This window comes from Diabrotica virgifera, chromosome 9, assembly GCF_917563875.1.
Source record: "Diabrotica virgifera virgifera chromosome 9, PGI_DIABVI_V3a".
NCBI classification, from domain to species: domain Eukaryota; kingdom Metazoa; phylum Arthropoda; class Insecta; order Coleoptera; family Chrysomelidae; genus Diabrotica; species Diabrotica virgifera.
In genome coordinates this window covers 62,339,768-62,358,913 of record NC_065451.1, presented here as the reverse complement: position 1 = coordinate 62,358,913, position 19,146 = coordinate 62,339,768, and the positions used below count along the sequence as shown (strand labels likewise).

Here is a 19,146-nt window from a genome sequence, read left to right as displayed (position 1 = left end):
AGTATTTTCAATTGCATATATTGCAGATCTGGAGTCTGTTATTATCACAGCTTTTTCAATATTATTCTCTTTGATCCATTCTGGAGCTTTTTCGATGGCTATAATCTCAGCTGTAAGAATGATACTAATACTAGATAATTTGTAATTATTATGTTGATGGGTATTTTGCACATACATAGCACATCCTACTCCTGTTTGATTTTTAGAACCGTCTGTATAAATTACTGTGTAATCCACAAAGTCGCTCAGTATAGATTTTACTAAAATATTATTTAAATGATTTGATTCTGTATATTTAGGAATTATGATTCTGGGTTTTTTTATCAAAGTTATACGGAGTTATACGGAAATTTATAAATTGGTAATAATTTACTCTTGTGTAAATCTGTATAATTCCTGGTTTCAATGAATGCATCTGTTAGTGGTGGTGAATTTTTTATTCTCCAATATTTACTAGTTAAGTTTTCCATGTTTAATAAAGCCAGATTTGTTAAAAGGTCTGACTCAGTGTTTCTTAGCTTTATGCAGTATTTTTGAGCTAAAAATTGTCTACGTAAATTTAATGGGATTTCATTACACTCTGCTAGCATAACGTTTATTGGAGTGGATACCATTGCACTTAAACATATTCTCAAGCAACTGTATTGTATCCGATCTAAAATTTTTAAGTTCGTATTGCTTGCTGATCCATATATCCAACACCCATAGTCCACGACTGACCGAATACAAGCATTGTAGAACAATAAAGCTGTTTTGGGATCTGCACCCCATTTTCTGTTGGTAATACACCTTAGTATATTTTTTTTCACACTTACCTTTGATGTATTGAATATGTTTAGTCCACAGAAGTTTATTATCTAGTACTATCCCTAGATACTTATACTGATTCACCACTGGTATAGTACGCCCACTCGAGGTTACGTTTCCCGGTGCGCGCAATCTATGCCTGGTGAAAAACATAATATTGGATTTTTCTGTGGACATTGTCATATTATTTTCATTTGTCCATTGTATAATAATTTCAACTATATGCCTCAATGATCGTAGACAGTCGTCGTAGGTTTTCAGTAAATGATGATGACGCAAAAATAATTTTCAACAAAAATAATGAATTGCGATTTATTCCGAATCTCCGGGATTTCCCTATCTTTTTAAAAGTAGTTTTTAAACAATAGATACAGAATTAGTAAGTATTAGTCGTTTGAAGGAAGCATTCAGCCATACTCAATTTTTATAAGAATTTATAAGTTATAAGAAATATTTGTAATATTTTTAGAATAACGCCCATTTGCCAAGCATGCAAAAGTGGGCATAAAGAGCCTACACAGCTCAGATGTATAATTATTCTTTTTATGTCGATATTTTATCGAGTATTGTATCGATCTCGTATCGAAATCAATATCAATACGATATTTTTATAAGAAAGTATTGCCGATATCGATTCTCGATACGATACTTCATTGGCATCACCAATACAATACTCAATACATAAAAAGCATCGATATTGTATCGTATCGTGAAGCTCTAATGCAGCGTTTCCCAAATGGTGGGTCGCGACCCTGTACCGGGCCACGAAAGCAAAATGCCGGGTCGCCGAACTATTTAAAGACAGTTTTCATGATGTCAATTGGTAGTACAAGAGAAGGTGGAAACTGCAACAAAAAAACTTAATTTGTGGACAGGTGGCACAGAAGAAGGAAATTGCTGGATGAGATTTCAGCGGCTTTCAAGGAACACCTGCTAGGACTGGAGGCAAATCTAAAGGAATAATTTCTCCCCGTCCAGAACAACAAATCATGGATAAAGAATCCATTTACAATGGACGTAGAATCCGAGACAAAACTTCCGGATTTAGATATTGAGTCAGTAAGTGAACTGTCGTGTGATAGGGCAATCAAAGACATATTTGACAAAATACTACTGATACATTTTTGGCTGTCTTTCCGACAGAAGTACCCAGTTTTAGCAGAAAAATAGATAAAGTTTCTGATTCCTTTTGTTACGACCTATAAGGGTGAGGCGGGGTTTTCAACACTGGTTTTCCTCAAAAATAAATATAGGAACCATTTGAAAGTCGAACCAGACCTGATGATAAAATTAACATATTTTCCTCCAAACGTCAAGTTTTTAGTTAACCAGAAATAATTGCATACTTCTCATTAATAAAGTATTTGATTTTTATTTTGTATTATTAAATTTTTGTTTGAGCTAATGATTCTTTATTAGAATATATAAAACTATAATAAATATTTAAATATGTTTTCTTGTACACACACACACCAGAGTATGCAAAAAAATTAGTGGGTCACCAAGGATAAGCACATAAATAACCGGGCCATGGAAAAATAAGTTTGGGAAACGCTGCTCTAATGTAACTTCATAATTGAATCGTTTATTTCAGAAAGGGGTCAAGTGACTAATTTTGACAAAATGAGTTTTTGGTGAAATTTTTTAATTTAAACGTAAATACAGCTTTTGTTGCAGAAAGGAATCAATTGCTGCCATTGGTGTTGCCTTGGCATCGCAGAGAAATTAGCGTTTAGTGCAGAAAGGAGCCATGCAACAACGCAACGCATGACTCCTTGCTTAAACATTGTGTAACCACCAACTTTATTTCAGAAAGGGGCCAAGTGCAAAAAATTATTTATTTTTTTCTTAAACAAATTAACAAGATACATTTTTGAAAAATATAATACTTTTTGGCAATCATTAGTGGTTATTAGTGAGAATTTTTATTTTATATAATAAATAAAATTTTTGTTGAATGTAAACACCAACTTTGTTTCAGAAAGGGGCCAAGTGCAACAAATTATTTATTTTTTTCTTAAACAAATTAACAAGATAAATTTTTAAAAAATACGATTCTTTTTGACAAACACTACAGGTTATTAGTGAGAATTTTTATTTTATATAAATAAAAATTTTGTTGGATGTAAACACGTTTTTTTTTGTTTTTCTCAAAAGCAGGTTTTTGTGACTTGGCCCCTTTCTGAAATCAACGATTCAATTACGAGAGGGATATAGTCAGGGTACTGTCGCCCATTGTCTCCTTATAACGCAGTCTGCAGTCTCACGGGCTTACCGTCGATACCAGGAGACCGTTACAGTCAACGACCAGATTCGGGTCGTCAACTCGTAATGACAGAGAGGGATGATCAATTTATTGTCCTGAGTGCCTTGCGGAATCATCACGTGAAAGGAATTAAGATTCAATAATCCTTGAGAAATGTTAGATGTGTCACCGTCACTCAGTGGATAGTTAGGAGAAGGTTTTGGGCTGCCACTTTGAATCAAAGACGAGCTAACACGTCAAAAACAAGCTCGACTTCAGTTTGTCCGAGAACACGTTAATTGGGTTGGCCAATGATGTAGAGTTTTATGCTCTGACGAGAGTCGAATGTGCTTGTAAGGCAATGACAGAAGACGAGGTTATGATAAAGCCATGCACCCATGATGGGAAAGTCGGCCGAGGAATTAAAATTGGAAAGCAATTGGTTAGGTTCTACTTTTGCTAAACCAATTCCTGTAAGACTAAATAATGTCAATGTTTACCTAATGACCACCAAGAAAGATACAAACGTAGGAACTTCTTTACTAGTGACGTCCATATTTCGTAAGACGACTACATCTGATAATTGCAATGATAAATTCGACCAAATTTTTGCAGTTGTGTGCCAGTCTATAAAGCAGGCAAGGAAAAGAAAATTAACGGAATCAGCGTTACCGTGCCATTTTCATACTGAAAGGAGTAAAGAAAGAACTAGGTACCATTGTCAAGCATAAAATCGATACTGGTAATGCCAAGCCAATTCGTTAAACAGCTCGAAGATTACCACAGGCGATAGAGAGGAAGCTGAAAGGATTGTTTGGAAAATAAAGATAGACGTGGTGTGATAGAGCCCATATATACCAGCCCATGTGCCCTTCTGGTGGTCCCGATCAAGAAGAAAGAGGGAGCTACGTAATTCTGTATGCCCTACCATTTGTTGAGTAATGTTGAGTAATGAGACACGTTAAATATAGTGGCTGAAAGAAAATTATTTTCTACATTGGACTTCCAGTTTGAATATTGGTACGTAGAAATGGACCCAATAGATAAGGAGAAGATAGACTTCATCACAGGATCTGAATTGTGGCAATTTAACATTATGTCATTTGAACACTGTAATGCTCCTGTGATATTTTAGAGGCTGATAGAAAATGTGTTGAGAGTGTTATATTGGAAAACGTGTCTGGTGTACTTAGACGACGTAATCGTCTTGGGGAAGACTTTTCAAGACCATCTGAAGAATTTACATGTTTTTAATCGACTTGTGTGTGTGTGTGTGTGGAGAGAAAGAGATGGCATTAGACAAAGAGTCTTTTTGCCACAGAATTTTGTTATAAATATGTTTAAATTTTTATCTTAGAATCATTTATAAACTTAATTAAGATGTTAAATATAGATTTGTCAGAATAAGATAAAAGATTGCTGATGTTAACTGGAAGGCTAATGTTAAGGTCAATTAAACCTAAATATAAGTTTCGAGTCTGATCCCTATGATTAAGACAATCAAAGAATACCTGGTTCAGATCCCCGATGGACTCATTGTTACACGAACAGAAGGGAGTTTCATAGATTCCAATCCTATGTAGATGCTCTGGAAAAATGCCATGGTTAAGTTTTAGCCGGGTTATTAATGAGGAATGTACTTTTGGGTAATAATGGGTGAATAGAAAAGTAATGATTTCTTGATGTCTGCTGAACATCTTCGTATTTGGACCTCCATCTTTCCCTGCCAACACTTCTGATAATAGAAAATAGGTCTTTGAAGTTGAAAATGTTTGTGATTTCTAGTATCTCGGATGTATTTTTTGCCATTCCATCCACTATTTCCTTTCCAACTACTCCACTATGTCCTTTAACCCACAGTAAAATCACTGTTTTTTTTTGTGGATTTTAGATTATGTAATGTTTTTTTTATATCAAGAATAATGGAGTTTTGGAAATTATCTAATGGATGGCTACAAATAGCTTGTAGTACTGCCTGAGAGTCTGAGACTATTACAACGTTCTCGCAATAATTAGAAGCACACCAAGTTAGTGCTTTCTGTATGGCAGCAGCCTTGGCTGTAAAAATAGAACAACAATCCGGAATTCGGTATTTTTCTGCATAATTTTTGTTTGAAACAAAAAATGCGAAACCAGTACTTTCATCTGTTTTTGATCCATCTGTATAAATTACTGTTAAATTTTTCCCTAATTTGTTTAGTATGGATTTAAATATAAGATTTGTTAAAGTTGGCAAGTATGAATAAGATGGCATTATAATAGTTGGTTTGTCTATCAGAACATCAAAGTCATGTTCGAAAAAAGGAAATTTTGGTAGCTGTAAAATATAAGGTTGGTAAAGATTCGTATCGATAAAAGATTCTGTAAGAGGAGGCGAATGTTTTATCCTCCAGTAAGAATTTGTTAAATTTTCTGTCGAAAGTACACCTATTTTGTGAACCATAGTTGTATTAAACGTTCTGTATTTTATTAGACATTTGTTTGCTAATATTTGCCTACGTATGTATAAAGGTGGTTCTTGAGCTTCTGCTAGAACTGCATGACTTGGTGAGGACATCATAGCTCCTAGACAGATTTTTATAGATTTATACTGTATTCTGTCTAATGTTAAAAGATTTGTTTTGTAAGTAGAACCATAAAGAATACAGCCATAATCTAGAATTGATCGTATGTAGGATCTATAAAACATTAAGGAAATATATTGGTCTGCACCCAACTTTTTTTGGAAACGAAACGCAGAAGGTTAATTCCACGCTCTGAATTTGGTTTCACATATTTTATATGGCTAGACCATAAGAGTTTTTTATCTAGGATCATGCCCAGATACTTATACTCTTCTGCTAAGGGAAAAGCATAATCACCTATATGGCATTTGCCTCTGATTTTTTGTCTACGTCTTGTAAAACATACAATCGAAGACTTCTCTTGTGATATGCTAAATCCTTTAATCGACTTAAAGCTGCAAAATTGATGTTAAATCTCAAGAAGTGCCAGCTATTTCAAAGTAAAGTAAATTATGTGGATCATATAGTCAGTAAAGAAGGATTGACTATGAATAAGGGAAATATCCATTCCTTAAGGAGTGGCCAAAACCGACTGACAAATATCAAGTTAGAAGGTTTCTTGACAAATTTACTTACTATCGATGGTTCATTAAGAAGTTTGCAGATATCGTTAAGCCATTAACGCGACTGACAGTGGAAGTAAAAGGTTACTGCTGGGGTAGAGACTCCCAAACTGCCTTTGAAACCTTAAAGAAGCATAGGGATTGGAGCAGTGCTATCTCAGATTCAAGGAGAATAAAAACGAGTCCTTGGATATTTTAGTAAAGTACTTTCAAAACTTGAGTGAAATTGTTGCGTCACCAGAAGAGAACTTCTAGCAGTAGTGAAATCAGTAAAACTCTTTTATCAATACCTCTATAAAAGTAAGTTTTTTATCCAAAACTACCATGCCGCCCTTAAGTAGTTAACGCAGTTTAAGAATCCAGAGAGTTAGATAGCCAGATGGAGATTGATCGACGCCAAGAATACGATTTCAAGATTGAGCATTGGACCGGAGTTGCCACAGGAACTCAGTTCTGAGTTGCTGAGATTCTCAGCCTCTTTCTAGAATATGTGACTTCTTCAGAGAAGAACAAGAGAAAGTTTCAATTTTACAGAAAATTGGAAAATGGAAAGAATAACATCATCGACCGTCTTGGCAAGAAATATATCAAGCCTATGTCAATAGTGAGACATATTGGGCCCAGTAGGACTCGTTTTTCATGGAAGCCAGCTTGCTTAAAAGAATACTGAAAAATCATGATGGTTCAGCGGAGATAACACAGTTGGTGATTACAAACCGAATAACCGAAGTTCTTCGTTAGTCGCACTACCGGTCATCAGGAGGGCATTTTCGTGTAAAGAAAACCCTTCAGAGAATTCGAGAACAGCTTTATTGGATGAATAGGTGCGATAATGTAAAGGACTGGTATAAGAAATATAGTATCTGTCCTACGAGTAACGGACCTGACTGAGAAAGAAAGGCTCATATCAGACAATAAAGTGTTGGAAGTCCATTTGAAAGAATAGTTGTGTAAATTACTGAGATATTTCCAGAAAGTAAAAATGGTGGTTAGTACATATTGGTCATGATGGATTACTTCATGAAGTTGGTCGAGATCTATGCAATTCTAGACTCGAAGGCGGTCAATATTGCCGATATGTGGATCGAAGAGTACATCAGCCGATTTGGGGTTACTTTAAAGATCCATAGTGACCAAGGAACGAACTTCGAGAGTGATATTTGCAACATAAAAATCTAAAACTTTAAAAAGGGGGTAAACCCTGTAGTTGGCTGTATACCTTCAATATAACAACGTGGAATGAAGTAAACACTTCTGTTGTATGTAGGCATATGAATTTATTAAAAAATCCTTAAAATTTATCCACGAAGGAGTGGAAGTACAAAACGTTTTCGGTCAGACTGACCATCATCAGTGTAAACTGGAAATAAGTAAACCACTAAGATTAAAAAGCAAAAGGGTGAAATTTTGACAGTTGAAAAATTTTAAGAAAATGTGGTTACTTACGTCTAGTGTACAAGTAATTGTAACTAGCCACTTGAATAGGTATAAAAACCTCTAAAATATTAAGTTTATATTTAGTATTTTCTTCGTTAAATATTTTTGTTTTTTATTTATTTTTTGAAATTAGATTAGTACCAGTTTTATTATATAAAATTGTCTAAAAGTATTTAAAAGACCAATGATATTGAAAGCATGGTTGGTTGCATATGTTACAGGAAACTAAGGAAACTAATTATTGATAGAATAAGAACATACTAATTACTATAGTACTACAGAACCTTGATTAGACCCGTAGTAACCTATGCTTGTGAAACCTGGGTAATTACTAAAAAAGATGAAGCCCAACTCAGGATATTCGAGAGAAAGATCGGCACATGGAGAATCAGGAGAAATGACGAGGTTAATGATCTGAATGAAGGGTATGACATTGTAAGATTTGTGAAAAGTCAAAGACTGTCATGGCTGGGACATTTTCAGCGACAAAAAGACACGAAGACGACAAAGAAGATGTTACAGTGGAAGCCGGTAGGAAGGCAGAAAAAGGGAAGGCCCAGGACGAGATGGTTGGATGACGTGGAAGACGACCTGAAAACCATGAATATAAGACAATGGAGGAGAAGGGCCCAAGAGAGATCTGAATGGAAGGACATAGCCGGATAGGCAAAGACCCATCCAGGGTTATGATGCCGAAAGAAGAAGAAGAATTACTATAGTGTAAATTGTGTGAAGTATAGAATGAAATGAGAGCTGAAATCAAAGAGGAAAATATCGTTAAAAGATATGTAAGTGTCTTAAAAAAAATTTATTTTCTTTGATTGTAGAAACCTGAATGTAAAAACTTTTTTAAGCTGCATATTGAGCTATTGAAAGTTATGATTTGAATATTAGGAATATTGATAAATGTTAGGATATTGGAGTAAAATTAATTAAATATTTCTAGCTGAGAATTTATTTAAAAAAAAATAAATGAAATTTTGAAATAGGGTTGGTTGCATATATATCAGGAAATTAATAAAGAAATAAAAGATAACTGTTGAAATCTGTAAATTGTGAGAGGTATAATATAGAAAGAATTAAGAACTGTTATTAAATGAGATATATTGAGTTAATGTAAATGTACACACCTAACCAAAAACACTTGCCAACTGTTGAACTATTAAAAATTTAGATTATAATATTATATTGTTAAATGTTGAGATACTAGAGTAAAATTAATTATTGTTAGCTGAGAAATTATTTATAATTTTAATAGTAATGAAAACAGAGTGGATGAGTGAAAAAAAGGAATTTTTATTGTTGGGCAATCAGCAAAAACTTTTGGTTGATATATTGGGAAGTCATATCTGAAAAGATCAAGGATTGTAGGTTGTGAACTAAATGTAGTGAATAGTAGAATTATATTGAGTAAATACTGAAAGAATGAGATGAAAGAGGTAGAGTATTGTGAGAAGCATAGGACAAAGAAACTAAAAAAATTTTTATTTATTTTGATTAATTAAATTGTTTGGATTTTTATTTAGGTTTGTAGTGGTATGTACAGAAAGGAAAGTCAATGTGAAGGTGAATAGAAATATAGAATTATGGAAATAATTATCTATGAATGGGGGTGAAGTCACGGTTAAGAGATAGTTGACGGTTAACACAGTTTGGACTTGTCCGTATGTCTCTGACAATCTCTAAGTCTTCATATAGATCTAGAAGAAGGGTATTCTTATCTTGGATGTTATGAATCAAAGTCACACCATCTGGGATGTTAAGGTGGTGTTTGTTGACTTTGAGATGGTGAGAGAAAGCAGATGTGCTGTCACGTTTAGTGTGTTCTGCGGCTCTAGTAGATAGTGATACAGTGGAACCTCGATTATCCGTCTCTCCATCAACCGTCACCTCTGTTAACCGTCAGTGTCCGTACATCATCAATTATTCATTTTGTTAGCATTGAGTTTTGAGCATTGCGATGAGCCAAACAAAATACGTTGAAATGTACAGTGATGCTACCATTGCATTTGCACAAAGATTTGTGTAAAGAAACCAGAGAAGGTGCATCGCACATGCAACAATTCATTAAGTGAAATTCTCTACAAGAAAAAGACTATAAAGTAGATTGTATGATCTTACGCGGATTGAGAAATTCTTCGTTGCAAAATTTGAATTAACAGTAAAACAAACAAGATTTCAGAATATTCTAAACCAAATTAATTGGATTGGACGAACACAAATCCCTCTTATATTATTAAACAAAACACAAATAAAATTTGAGAGTTGTACTATGAATTTTTTAACGTTCTGTTAACCGTCTTTTCGATTATCCGTCATACCCTTGGTCCGGTGCCCTGACGGATAATCGAGGTTCCACTGTATATAGGTTCTTCCTACATAAGAGGCATCACAATCAGAACAAGATGGTCTACAAACACCACTACGATTCAGAAAGTGGATTGGATCTTTTGTGTTAGATGAGATTTTGTTCAGAGTGTTATTGACTTTGAATGATATATGGACATTGTCCGAAGAACAAAGAATATGTTTGATCTTCTCAGATATAACTGAATTGTGAAAAAGTAGAGACCTATAGATCGGAGCGATTACAGGATTTGAATTGTAAGCAAGTTGCTGAAGGCGTTTGGATTCTCTTTTTCGGATGAGTGTGTGTTCACAAAGAGGGGATGGCATTAGATAAACTTTTTGCCACAGGTATTTGAAAGTTGAAGATTGAAGATGTCATATTAAATTTTTATTTTAGAATCTTTAAGAAATTGTATGATAATATCATTAATAGTTTTGGTATTGAAGCTTAGTAGATGTGAAATATTCAGCGGTAAACTTACATTCCGCTCCTGAAGTCTAGCAATTAGTGCTTTCGTATGGTTTTTATTAAGTTCACAATTAAAGATTATATGATTTAAATCTGCAGTAGAGTAGTTATCACATGAACAGAGAGAGTTGATACGCATTCCTATTTTAGCTAAATGTGCAGGAAAATTGCCATGGTTTAATCTTAAGCGACTTAGGGATGTGGAATAAAATCAAATAACGTGATAATCAAATATATGTGGGATATTTTGCGGAAGTTGTGGGTGTATGTAAGTGTATGGATTCCTCGAAATTTGTACAAACTTAAGCCAAATAATTTCCCATTTCTTTCTTAAATTTTTATGCAATTCTGGAATGTAATCGCTGGAGATTGTTAAATCTACTATTGGATTTAAAGTTGCTGAATTCTTTGCCATTTCATTCACGCTTATCAATTATATTAGGGTTGTAATCATTGTTAACAGCTATTTGTTTGATTATGTTAAGTTCCTTGTTAAATTCAACTGTGGATAGAGGTAGTGTATGTAATCTGTGGATGAAACTCCTAAAGGCAGAATATTTATGTGATAGTGGATGGTTGGATGAGCAATGAATAACATGGTCAGTTTGAGTAGGTTTACGGTAAATACCAAGTTGAACTGGTTGTTGAGTCTGGTAATAGAAAGGTCAAGAAAATTAATGGCATTAGATGACCAGTTCCATAGTAAATTTGATGTTGCGATGGATTTGATTGATTTTGAATATTGTTGGAGCAGATATTTGCTTTTTAAATTTAGTTTGTACTAAGGAAGGTATCACCTTAATTTCGAATTAGAACTCACATTAAACTTTTTAATACCTGCGTTTTTCAATATACCAATTAAAATTAAATATTAATCTCTTTGTCAAAAATTTTTCGGTTGATAGATGAAAAATCCACCTAACTTCTTTTGACATCTTGTCATACATTTCTGGCACCAAACTGTCTAATCAGTTGGTTCGTAACCTCTCACCTGAACACAAGTAGGTACATACGTTGTGCAATTTTCGAGCAAGGATGCAATAAATTTACATGTGATCTTTAAATCTTAAGATATCGACTTAATGTCGACCACTTTTTAATATAGAATGTAACAATAATATATTTTAGAGGTTTTTATACCTATTGAAGTGGCTAGTTACAGTTACTTGTACACTGGACGTAAGTAACCACATTTTCTTAAATTTTTTCAACTGTCAAAATTTCACCCTTTTGCTTTTTAATCTTAGTGGTTTACTTATTTCCAGGTTTACACTGATGATGGTCAGTCTGACCGAAAACGTTTTGTAATTCCACTCCTTCGTGGATAAATGTTAAGGATTTTTTAATAAATTCATATGCCTACATACAACAGAAATGTTTACTTCATTCCACGTTGTGATAAAAATCTAGTTCATCAAATTTAATCGATGGTTTTTGGAATATAATGATCCTTAGGGTATTAATAGTGGGGATAGGGAAGAATATTTGAAAGCAGTAAAAAAGGTAATGTTTTAAACTTACCAACATACTAGATGATACATCAAAACTTATATCAATCAAAGTATCTTCTGTAGCTTCATCTACCCATTTGGCACAAACACGGTCAAATACTATCCTAGGAGGATGTGTTTCTTTACTATAGATTATACTTTTATCATCCACCACCAGTTCATTATTTTTAGAGTCAATTTCATCAAATTTAAGCACATGGTGTAGTCTAAGTATGGATACATTGATCACCGCTAATGCAGAAACACTTAAGGAAAACAACATCGTGATTATTGGTCGCATACAGTTGTAAATCGCAGTAAGGGCAAACACCCTTTCAGCAGTTACGTAGTTACCAAACATAACGTATCCTAATATGCTGATAAATATTGATGTTCTAGAGATAAATATTTCAAAGGAAAATATTATTCCTATTAGGTAGGAGTGGAACATGATGGCTTTAACTTCATTCCTAAAATTATGATAAAAAGAAGTAATTTATATGACTAGAAAACGTCTAACTAATGGGGCAGTCAATGAGGTTATTTGGCTCCGAATTCCATCCTACTATATCGATTTACTTAATATTTTCACAATAAGTAGAAAATAGCTCAAGAAACAAAGTCTACCCTATGCCGATGTGCGCTTTTATCTTGGGGGTGGTTCCCACCCCTTCTCAGGGGTGTAAAATTTTTTGGTTACAATAACCACGGAAGTGGCTAGAGAACCCAATTCTAAGCAAAAACAGTTCAATATATTTTTTTGAAAACTCAATAATTTTTGAGTTACTCGTGGTTGAAAATTGGCCGTTTTCATTGAAAAATGACACCTTTTCGGGCGGTTTTTTGCGAATATCTTAAAATCTATGGTTGTTTAGAAGAAACTGTTCGCGCTATTCCGAATCGTGAACTCGTCATAATTTTAGGAGATTTTAACGCCAAAGTGGGGTCATCTAATGAAAATATTGAAGGAGTGCTGGGCAAAAATGGACTAGGACAGAGAAATGAGAATGGTGACCGTCTAGTGGAGTTCTGTGTAGAACAACATCTTACAATTACAAACACATTATATCAACATCATCCACGGAGATTATACACATGGCGCAGCCCAGATGGACGAACAAGGAATCAAATAGACTACATCCTAATAAGATCAAGATGGAAATCGTCGTCCATCAACTGTAAAACATATCCTGGCGCAGACTGTGGAAGCGATCATCAACTCTTGGTATTGAACGTTCGACTTCGTTTTAAAGTCCCCAAAAGAAGACCCCAGAGAAAAGTCATGTTTCTAAGTCCATCAAAAATCAATGACTTCCGACAAAACCTAGAAGATGCTCTTTCTTTAGACCAAGTAGATAATGACCCTGAGAGCACTTGGATCTATCTCAAAGATAAGGTAATCGAGGCTGCAAAAGACTGTGAGGCAGCGGTTTCCACTGGCCGTAAGCCATGGATATCCGATAATACGTGGACTGTGATTCAACGCAGAAAAGCACATAAAACTAGATACGGAACAAACGATGAATACAGAGCGTTATCGAGAGAAATCAGAAAACAGTGCCGCAAAGATAAAGCTGATTACATCTCTCAAATATGCAGAGAGATAGAGGAACATGGCTGTCGAAATGAACCGAGTGACTTATTCCAGAAGATCAAACTCCTTACCAGAGAGTTTAAACCTCAAACGTGGTCTGTAATAGATAAGGAAGGTAATTTAAAGACCGATACTGATGAAATATTGGAAACATGGCGAAACTACTGTGGCGAGCTATATAAAAATAACGAGGTATCAGCAGAAAATCAGTGGCCTTCTGACTACCCTAGAGAACCTACTGTCTTACTCGCTGAAGTCAAAGATGCAATTAAATCACTAAAGGGAAATAAATCCCCAGGCATTGATTCAATACCATGTGAAATACTACAGTTACTATGTGACAAAGGATTACATATCATCCATTCTATCTGTGTCGCTGTTTGGAATTCAGGAAAATGGCCATCTGATTGGTGTACCTCAATTTATATCCCACTACACAAAAAAGGAACTACTACCAGATGTGAAAACTACCGCACACTGTCACTAATAACACATGCTAGTAAAATCTTGTTGCATATCATCAAAAACAGATTAAAAACCTATCTACATTACCAAATACCTCAGGAACAAGCGGGGTTTGTAAAGGGTAAAGGTACAAGGGAACAAATCCTGAACCTGAGACAACTCATTGAAAAGTCTAGAGAATTTCAAGTACCTATGATTATATGCTTCGTTGACTACCAAAAGGCATTTGATTGTGTAAGCTGGATAAATCTGTGGTCAATTTTAATAGAAATGGGCGCACCAATGCACCTGGTGACACTTATTAAAAATCTATACCAGTCTAATATAGCGACAGTACGACTAGATCAGAAGTTCTCAAACCAATTCAAGACCGAGAGAGGTGTTAGACAAGGATGCGTGTTGTCACCTGACTTATTTAACATTTATGGTGAACATGTCATGAGGATGGTTTTAGAAGGATGGGCCGGTGGAGTAACAGTAGCTGGTAAGAAAATCTCCAATTTAAGATTTGCTGATGACACTACACTTATAGCAACAAATGAGCAAGAAATGTTTGATCTTCTGCGAAGAGTTGAGTACGAAAGCAAGAGAGTTGGTCTGAAAATCAATAAAGCTAAGACAAAAATAATGGTGGTCGACAGATTTGACACTATTCAACTGACTAACATATTACAGGAATACCAGATAGTAAACACCTTTGTCTATCTCGGGTCTAGTATAACTAACGATGGTAACTGTGAAGCAGAAGTTCGGAGACGTATTGGTATGGCAAAAAATGCGATGAGTCGCCTAACTAAAGTTTGGAAAGACAGATCTATCTCTCAAAATATCAAGATGAGACTGGTGAATGCCCTTGTATTCTCAATATTTCTATACGGAGCAGAGACTTGGACTCTTCGCGCATGCGAGCGCCAAAAAATTGATGCCTTTGAGATGTGGTGCTGGAGAAGAATGCTGCGCATACCTTGGACAGCTCATAGGACAAACGTTTCCATTCTAAACCAACTCAATATTAAAAAAAGGCTGTCCACAATATGTCTGCAACGAATTCTGCAATTCTTTGGTCACGTAGTTCGCAGAGGTGACGACAGTTTGGAGAGATTAATTGTTTCGGGAAACGTTCCGGGGAGAAGATCAAGAGGACGATCACCAACTAGATGGTCTGACCAAATAAAGCATTCAGCTGGAAACTCATTCTGCGCAGCTCTTAGAGCAGCTGAAGATAGAGACCAATGGAGAAACATTGTTAGGAATATTGGAAGAAATCACGATCCTCAGTAATGGGGAAACGACAGGAGAGAGATCTAACGAAAAAAACTATAAAAAACATTTTTGTAGCTTATAAAAAAGCAAAGAGACTCGTTCCTTTATTTATCTTCTAGTTATAATACAAAAAAGATATGGTAGGTGAGAAGAGTTTGTTTTTTTGGTGCATGCTGAAATCAGTGTATTTAACTTGAAATAAAAGAGAAACGGTCGATTTTAGTTGTATAATGATACCAATACCTTTTGTAGTGATTGAAAAAACCTTTAGAATGCGCAACATTAAATGTCGATTACGTTCAAAGTAAGCGAGATATGCTGCAAAAAAATTGATGAATAATGGAATTTAAAAAAAATGTGAAATACATTTAACCTCTCATCAATCAGAATTTAAATGCATCGTTTTCCTTCCACAATACTTTTTATTATAGTCTTATTTCTATGTTCAAAAAGTTGGACGGGTTTAAAATAAATAGTTTTTGAAAAAATAAGATCAAATTATAGAGCGCATTGTTAAATTTTCTTAAGAATCTTCCTTTTTTTCCATGTAACTCAAACATGATAAGAGATACGAAAAAAAGGCACGACACAAAAATGTAGGATTTTGTTGAATAAAAATTTTGTTTTTGGGTTTCATTATTGTATCTCTTATGATTTTCAAGTTACATGTAGAAAAAGAAGATATTTAAGGAAATCTAAAAATGCGCCCTATAAATTGATCTTATTTTTTCAAAAACCATTAATTTTAAACCCGTACAACTTTTTGAACCCATCCATAATACTATAATAAAAGGTATTGTAGAAGTAAAATGATGCATTAAAATTCTGGTGGATAAGAGGTTAAATATATTTCTCATTTTTTCTTAAAATACATTAATCATCAATTTTTTTGCAGCATATCTCGCTTAGGTTGAAGGCAATATATACCTTTAATATTGATCATTCTAAAGATCTTTTTAAGCACTACAAAAGGTGTTGGTAACAATATACACCTAAAGTCGACCGTTTGTCTGTTATTTCAAGTTGAATACAAAGTTTTGAGCCTGCACCAAAAAAAAACAAACTATTTTCACCTACCATATCTCTTTTTATATTATAACTAGAAGATTTATGAAGGAACTAATAGTCCCTTTGGTTTTTTATAAGCTACAAAAATGTTTTATATAGATTTTTCAGTTAGATGCATTGTTTTTAAGACTTAAGATATTTGCAAAAAGCCGTTTGAAAAGGTGTTATGTTTCAATGAAAATGGCCAATTTTCAACCACGCATAACTCAAAAATATTTAGTTTTCAAAAAAAAATATAGAACAGTTTTTGCTTAAGATAAAGTTCTCTAGCCACTTCGGTGGTTATTTTAACCAAGAAATTTTCTACCGCCGAGAAGGGGTGGGAACCACCCCCAAGATAAAAGCGCACATCGGCGTAGGGTAGACTTTGAATTGCAAGGTAAGTAGAGGCTATTCCCAAAATTTCATTAAAATCCATGCAGTAGGATAGACTTCGGAGGTAATATCCTATTTTTGCTCTCATTGACTGGCGTATAAGTGATATATACTATATATATATATCAACTTTTGTGACAAACTTCGTTATACCTATCTGTTACTACAGAAGATATCAAAAAAAATATTTGCACAAACAGGAGTTAGCACTAAGCTTTAGAAGCTTTAAATCATTTACAAATGTTATGATAATATACTCTTATCCTGTAGAGTATGCCTATGTCTTTAATAAAGCATGTTCTTATACCATCTCTGACAGTATAAAAGATTGAACAGAAGTATAGTTAGGGCATTATCTGTGCGTTTAACGGAGAATAACTACCTACATACCCATCGGAACAGGTGATCTGAACGTATTCCGAAGAACGTAGATTTGGTGCGTTGAACGATATTGATACATTCCTATCCTACTCAACGACTACGTGTGCTGAACGCAGTTATCCTACCATATGACGCGTTATCCTATCCTATATATCCTATCCTATACATGACGCGTTAAGTTATATACCTTCTTCCAAATGCATTTATTTTGCGTTGACAAATAAATGCAAAATGAACGATAAGCCGGACCCACTTGCCAGTGGAGAGGCAAAAGAAACATTCGTAGGCCCAGCTTAGTGGGAAGGTTGTACGGTCGAATAATAAAAGAAATAATAGAATCAGTTTACGAAGTGGAAGAACAAAGTGGATTTCGTGCAGGAAGATCATGCACTAATAATATATGAGTGCTGCAGCAGGTAATAGAAAAACGGAAGGCAAGGAATCTATATATCCACTTATTGTTTGTAGATTTAGAGGAGGCATGCGATACTGTACCTTTGAAACTATTTCAAACGAAAACTACGGAAAACTATTTCAAACATTGACGAATGCAGATCTCAGTAGAAAGTATGTGGATGCCATTGCAAATATATACAAAAATGCTAGAAGTCTCGTTAAAGAAGGAAACTTTATATCTGAATCATTTCCAATGCCAAAGGGGCTTAAACAGGGATGTTGTCTTGTCTCCGACTTTATTTAAAATATATTATTGTGTATCATTTTGTCAATCAAAGATAGAGTAAATATTTTTATTTTTTTTAATACAACGCGGGCACATAAATTTGATACACCCTGTATATTGATTTGTAACTATTTATTAGAAGTTAGCTTTTACGCAGTGGATTTATCCTTAATGAGTTTTTCCCTGAAGAATTAAAGACAGCAATAAATAAAGTGAAGTGAATAGACAATTTATTTCGGATTATAATTTTAAAACGATTGTTTTGTTACGGGAAAGGCAAAAGCCACAGGTAATTAGTTTTTAGAAATATAAGGTGAGAAATTTGGAATTTTAAGTCCTTTTGTTTAAGCCCAAAGAATATTTGTAGAATTCCCGAAAAGTAATTATGATGAGTAGAAGTATTTGTTGAAAGAATGCATGGGTTTTTTCGAATGAAAAACGAGGAGGTGGAGAGAGAAATGTTTCTGATTGACAATGGGGAGAGAGAAGTTTGAATGTTCAGACAGTTTGGAAAAGGAGATACTATTATGAGACCGGCATCCGAGAAGGGTAGTCAAAGTTTTCGTGAACAGTTCAGATGCAAGTACTAGTGGTTGTTTGATAGTGGAGAGTAGCTGAAAAGTGGAACGAGAGACAAATCAAATTAAGAAGAAATATTTCTTTGATTCTGTAAAGTCCAAGAGAGTGAGTTACAAGAATTATAGTTATTAAAATTATTTGTGACACCAAGTAAAAAAGATACTTGGGTCTCAGGAGATTATTATTGTGCGAAAGAGAGGAGAGAGTTTTGGAGTTTATTGAACGAGTACTGGTCAAAAGAGGCCTGGCTTGTGTTTTGGAGAAATAGTTGCTGGTATGCTGCTGGATTGATGCTGAGAACGGAGAGGGCTTTGATTGGTAGCCTAACATAATCAACTAGAAAGAGCTGTTTGGGTCAAGAGGAGACATCATTGTGTGGGAATCAAAAAGGTCAGTCAATAACTTATGTGATAGATTTTCTCTATAATCAGAAGTTAAATTATTTTGCGTAAAAGCATATTAATTAAGATTCCAACATTTCAAAAATTTAATAGGAAGTATAAGTAGTTTTGCGAATACCTAAATTTGTTTGTATAGCTTGTTTTATTAATGGTATCAAGAACAAAGCGATAAATATTTGTTTCAATTAGATTAATTATATGGTAAAAGTTTCATTTGGACAGTTACGCCCACAGGATTTAATTGATAAATTTTCAGAGCATTGCTTTTGATAATAAAGGTATTTGTATGTGCTTATTTATGGTATTTCTATTTATTTCCTTTTCCTATTTTATCCCGATAAGGATCAACTAAGAGATACTGAAGCCACGAGAAAGGATAAGTATAACCTAAGATAATTTAGTTATTTTTTTTAT

At 34.3% G+C, this 19,146-nt stretch overlaps 1 protein-coding gene across 2 annotated transcripts in view; it reads right to left on the bottom strand.

Annotated features, from left to right (window-relative positions):
- Nucleotides 1–19,146, bottom strand: part of LOC114325184 (ATP-binding cassette sub-family C member 4-like) — a 90,270-nt gene that overhangs the window by 34,090 nt on the left and 37,034 nt on the right. For both annotated transcript variants that reach the window (XM_028273179.2, XM_028273180.2), the window contains exon 5: nucleotides 11,956–12,394. In XM_028273179.2, coding sequence (XP_028128980.2) covers nucleotides 11,956–12,394 — 439 coding nt within the window. The remainder of the gene's footprint in view (nucleotides 1–11,955; nucleotides 12,395–19,146) is intronic.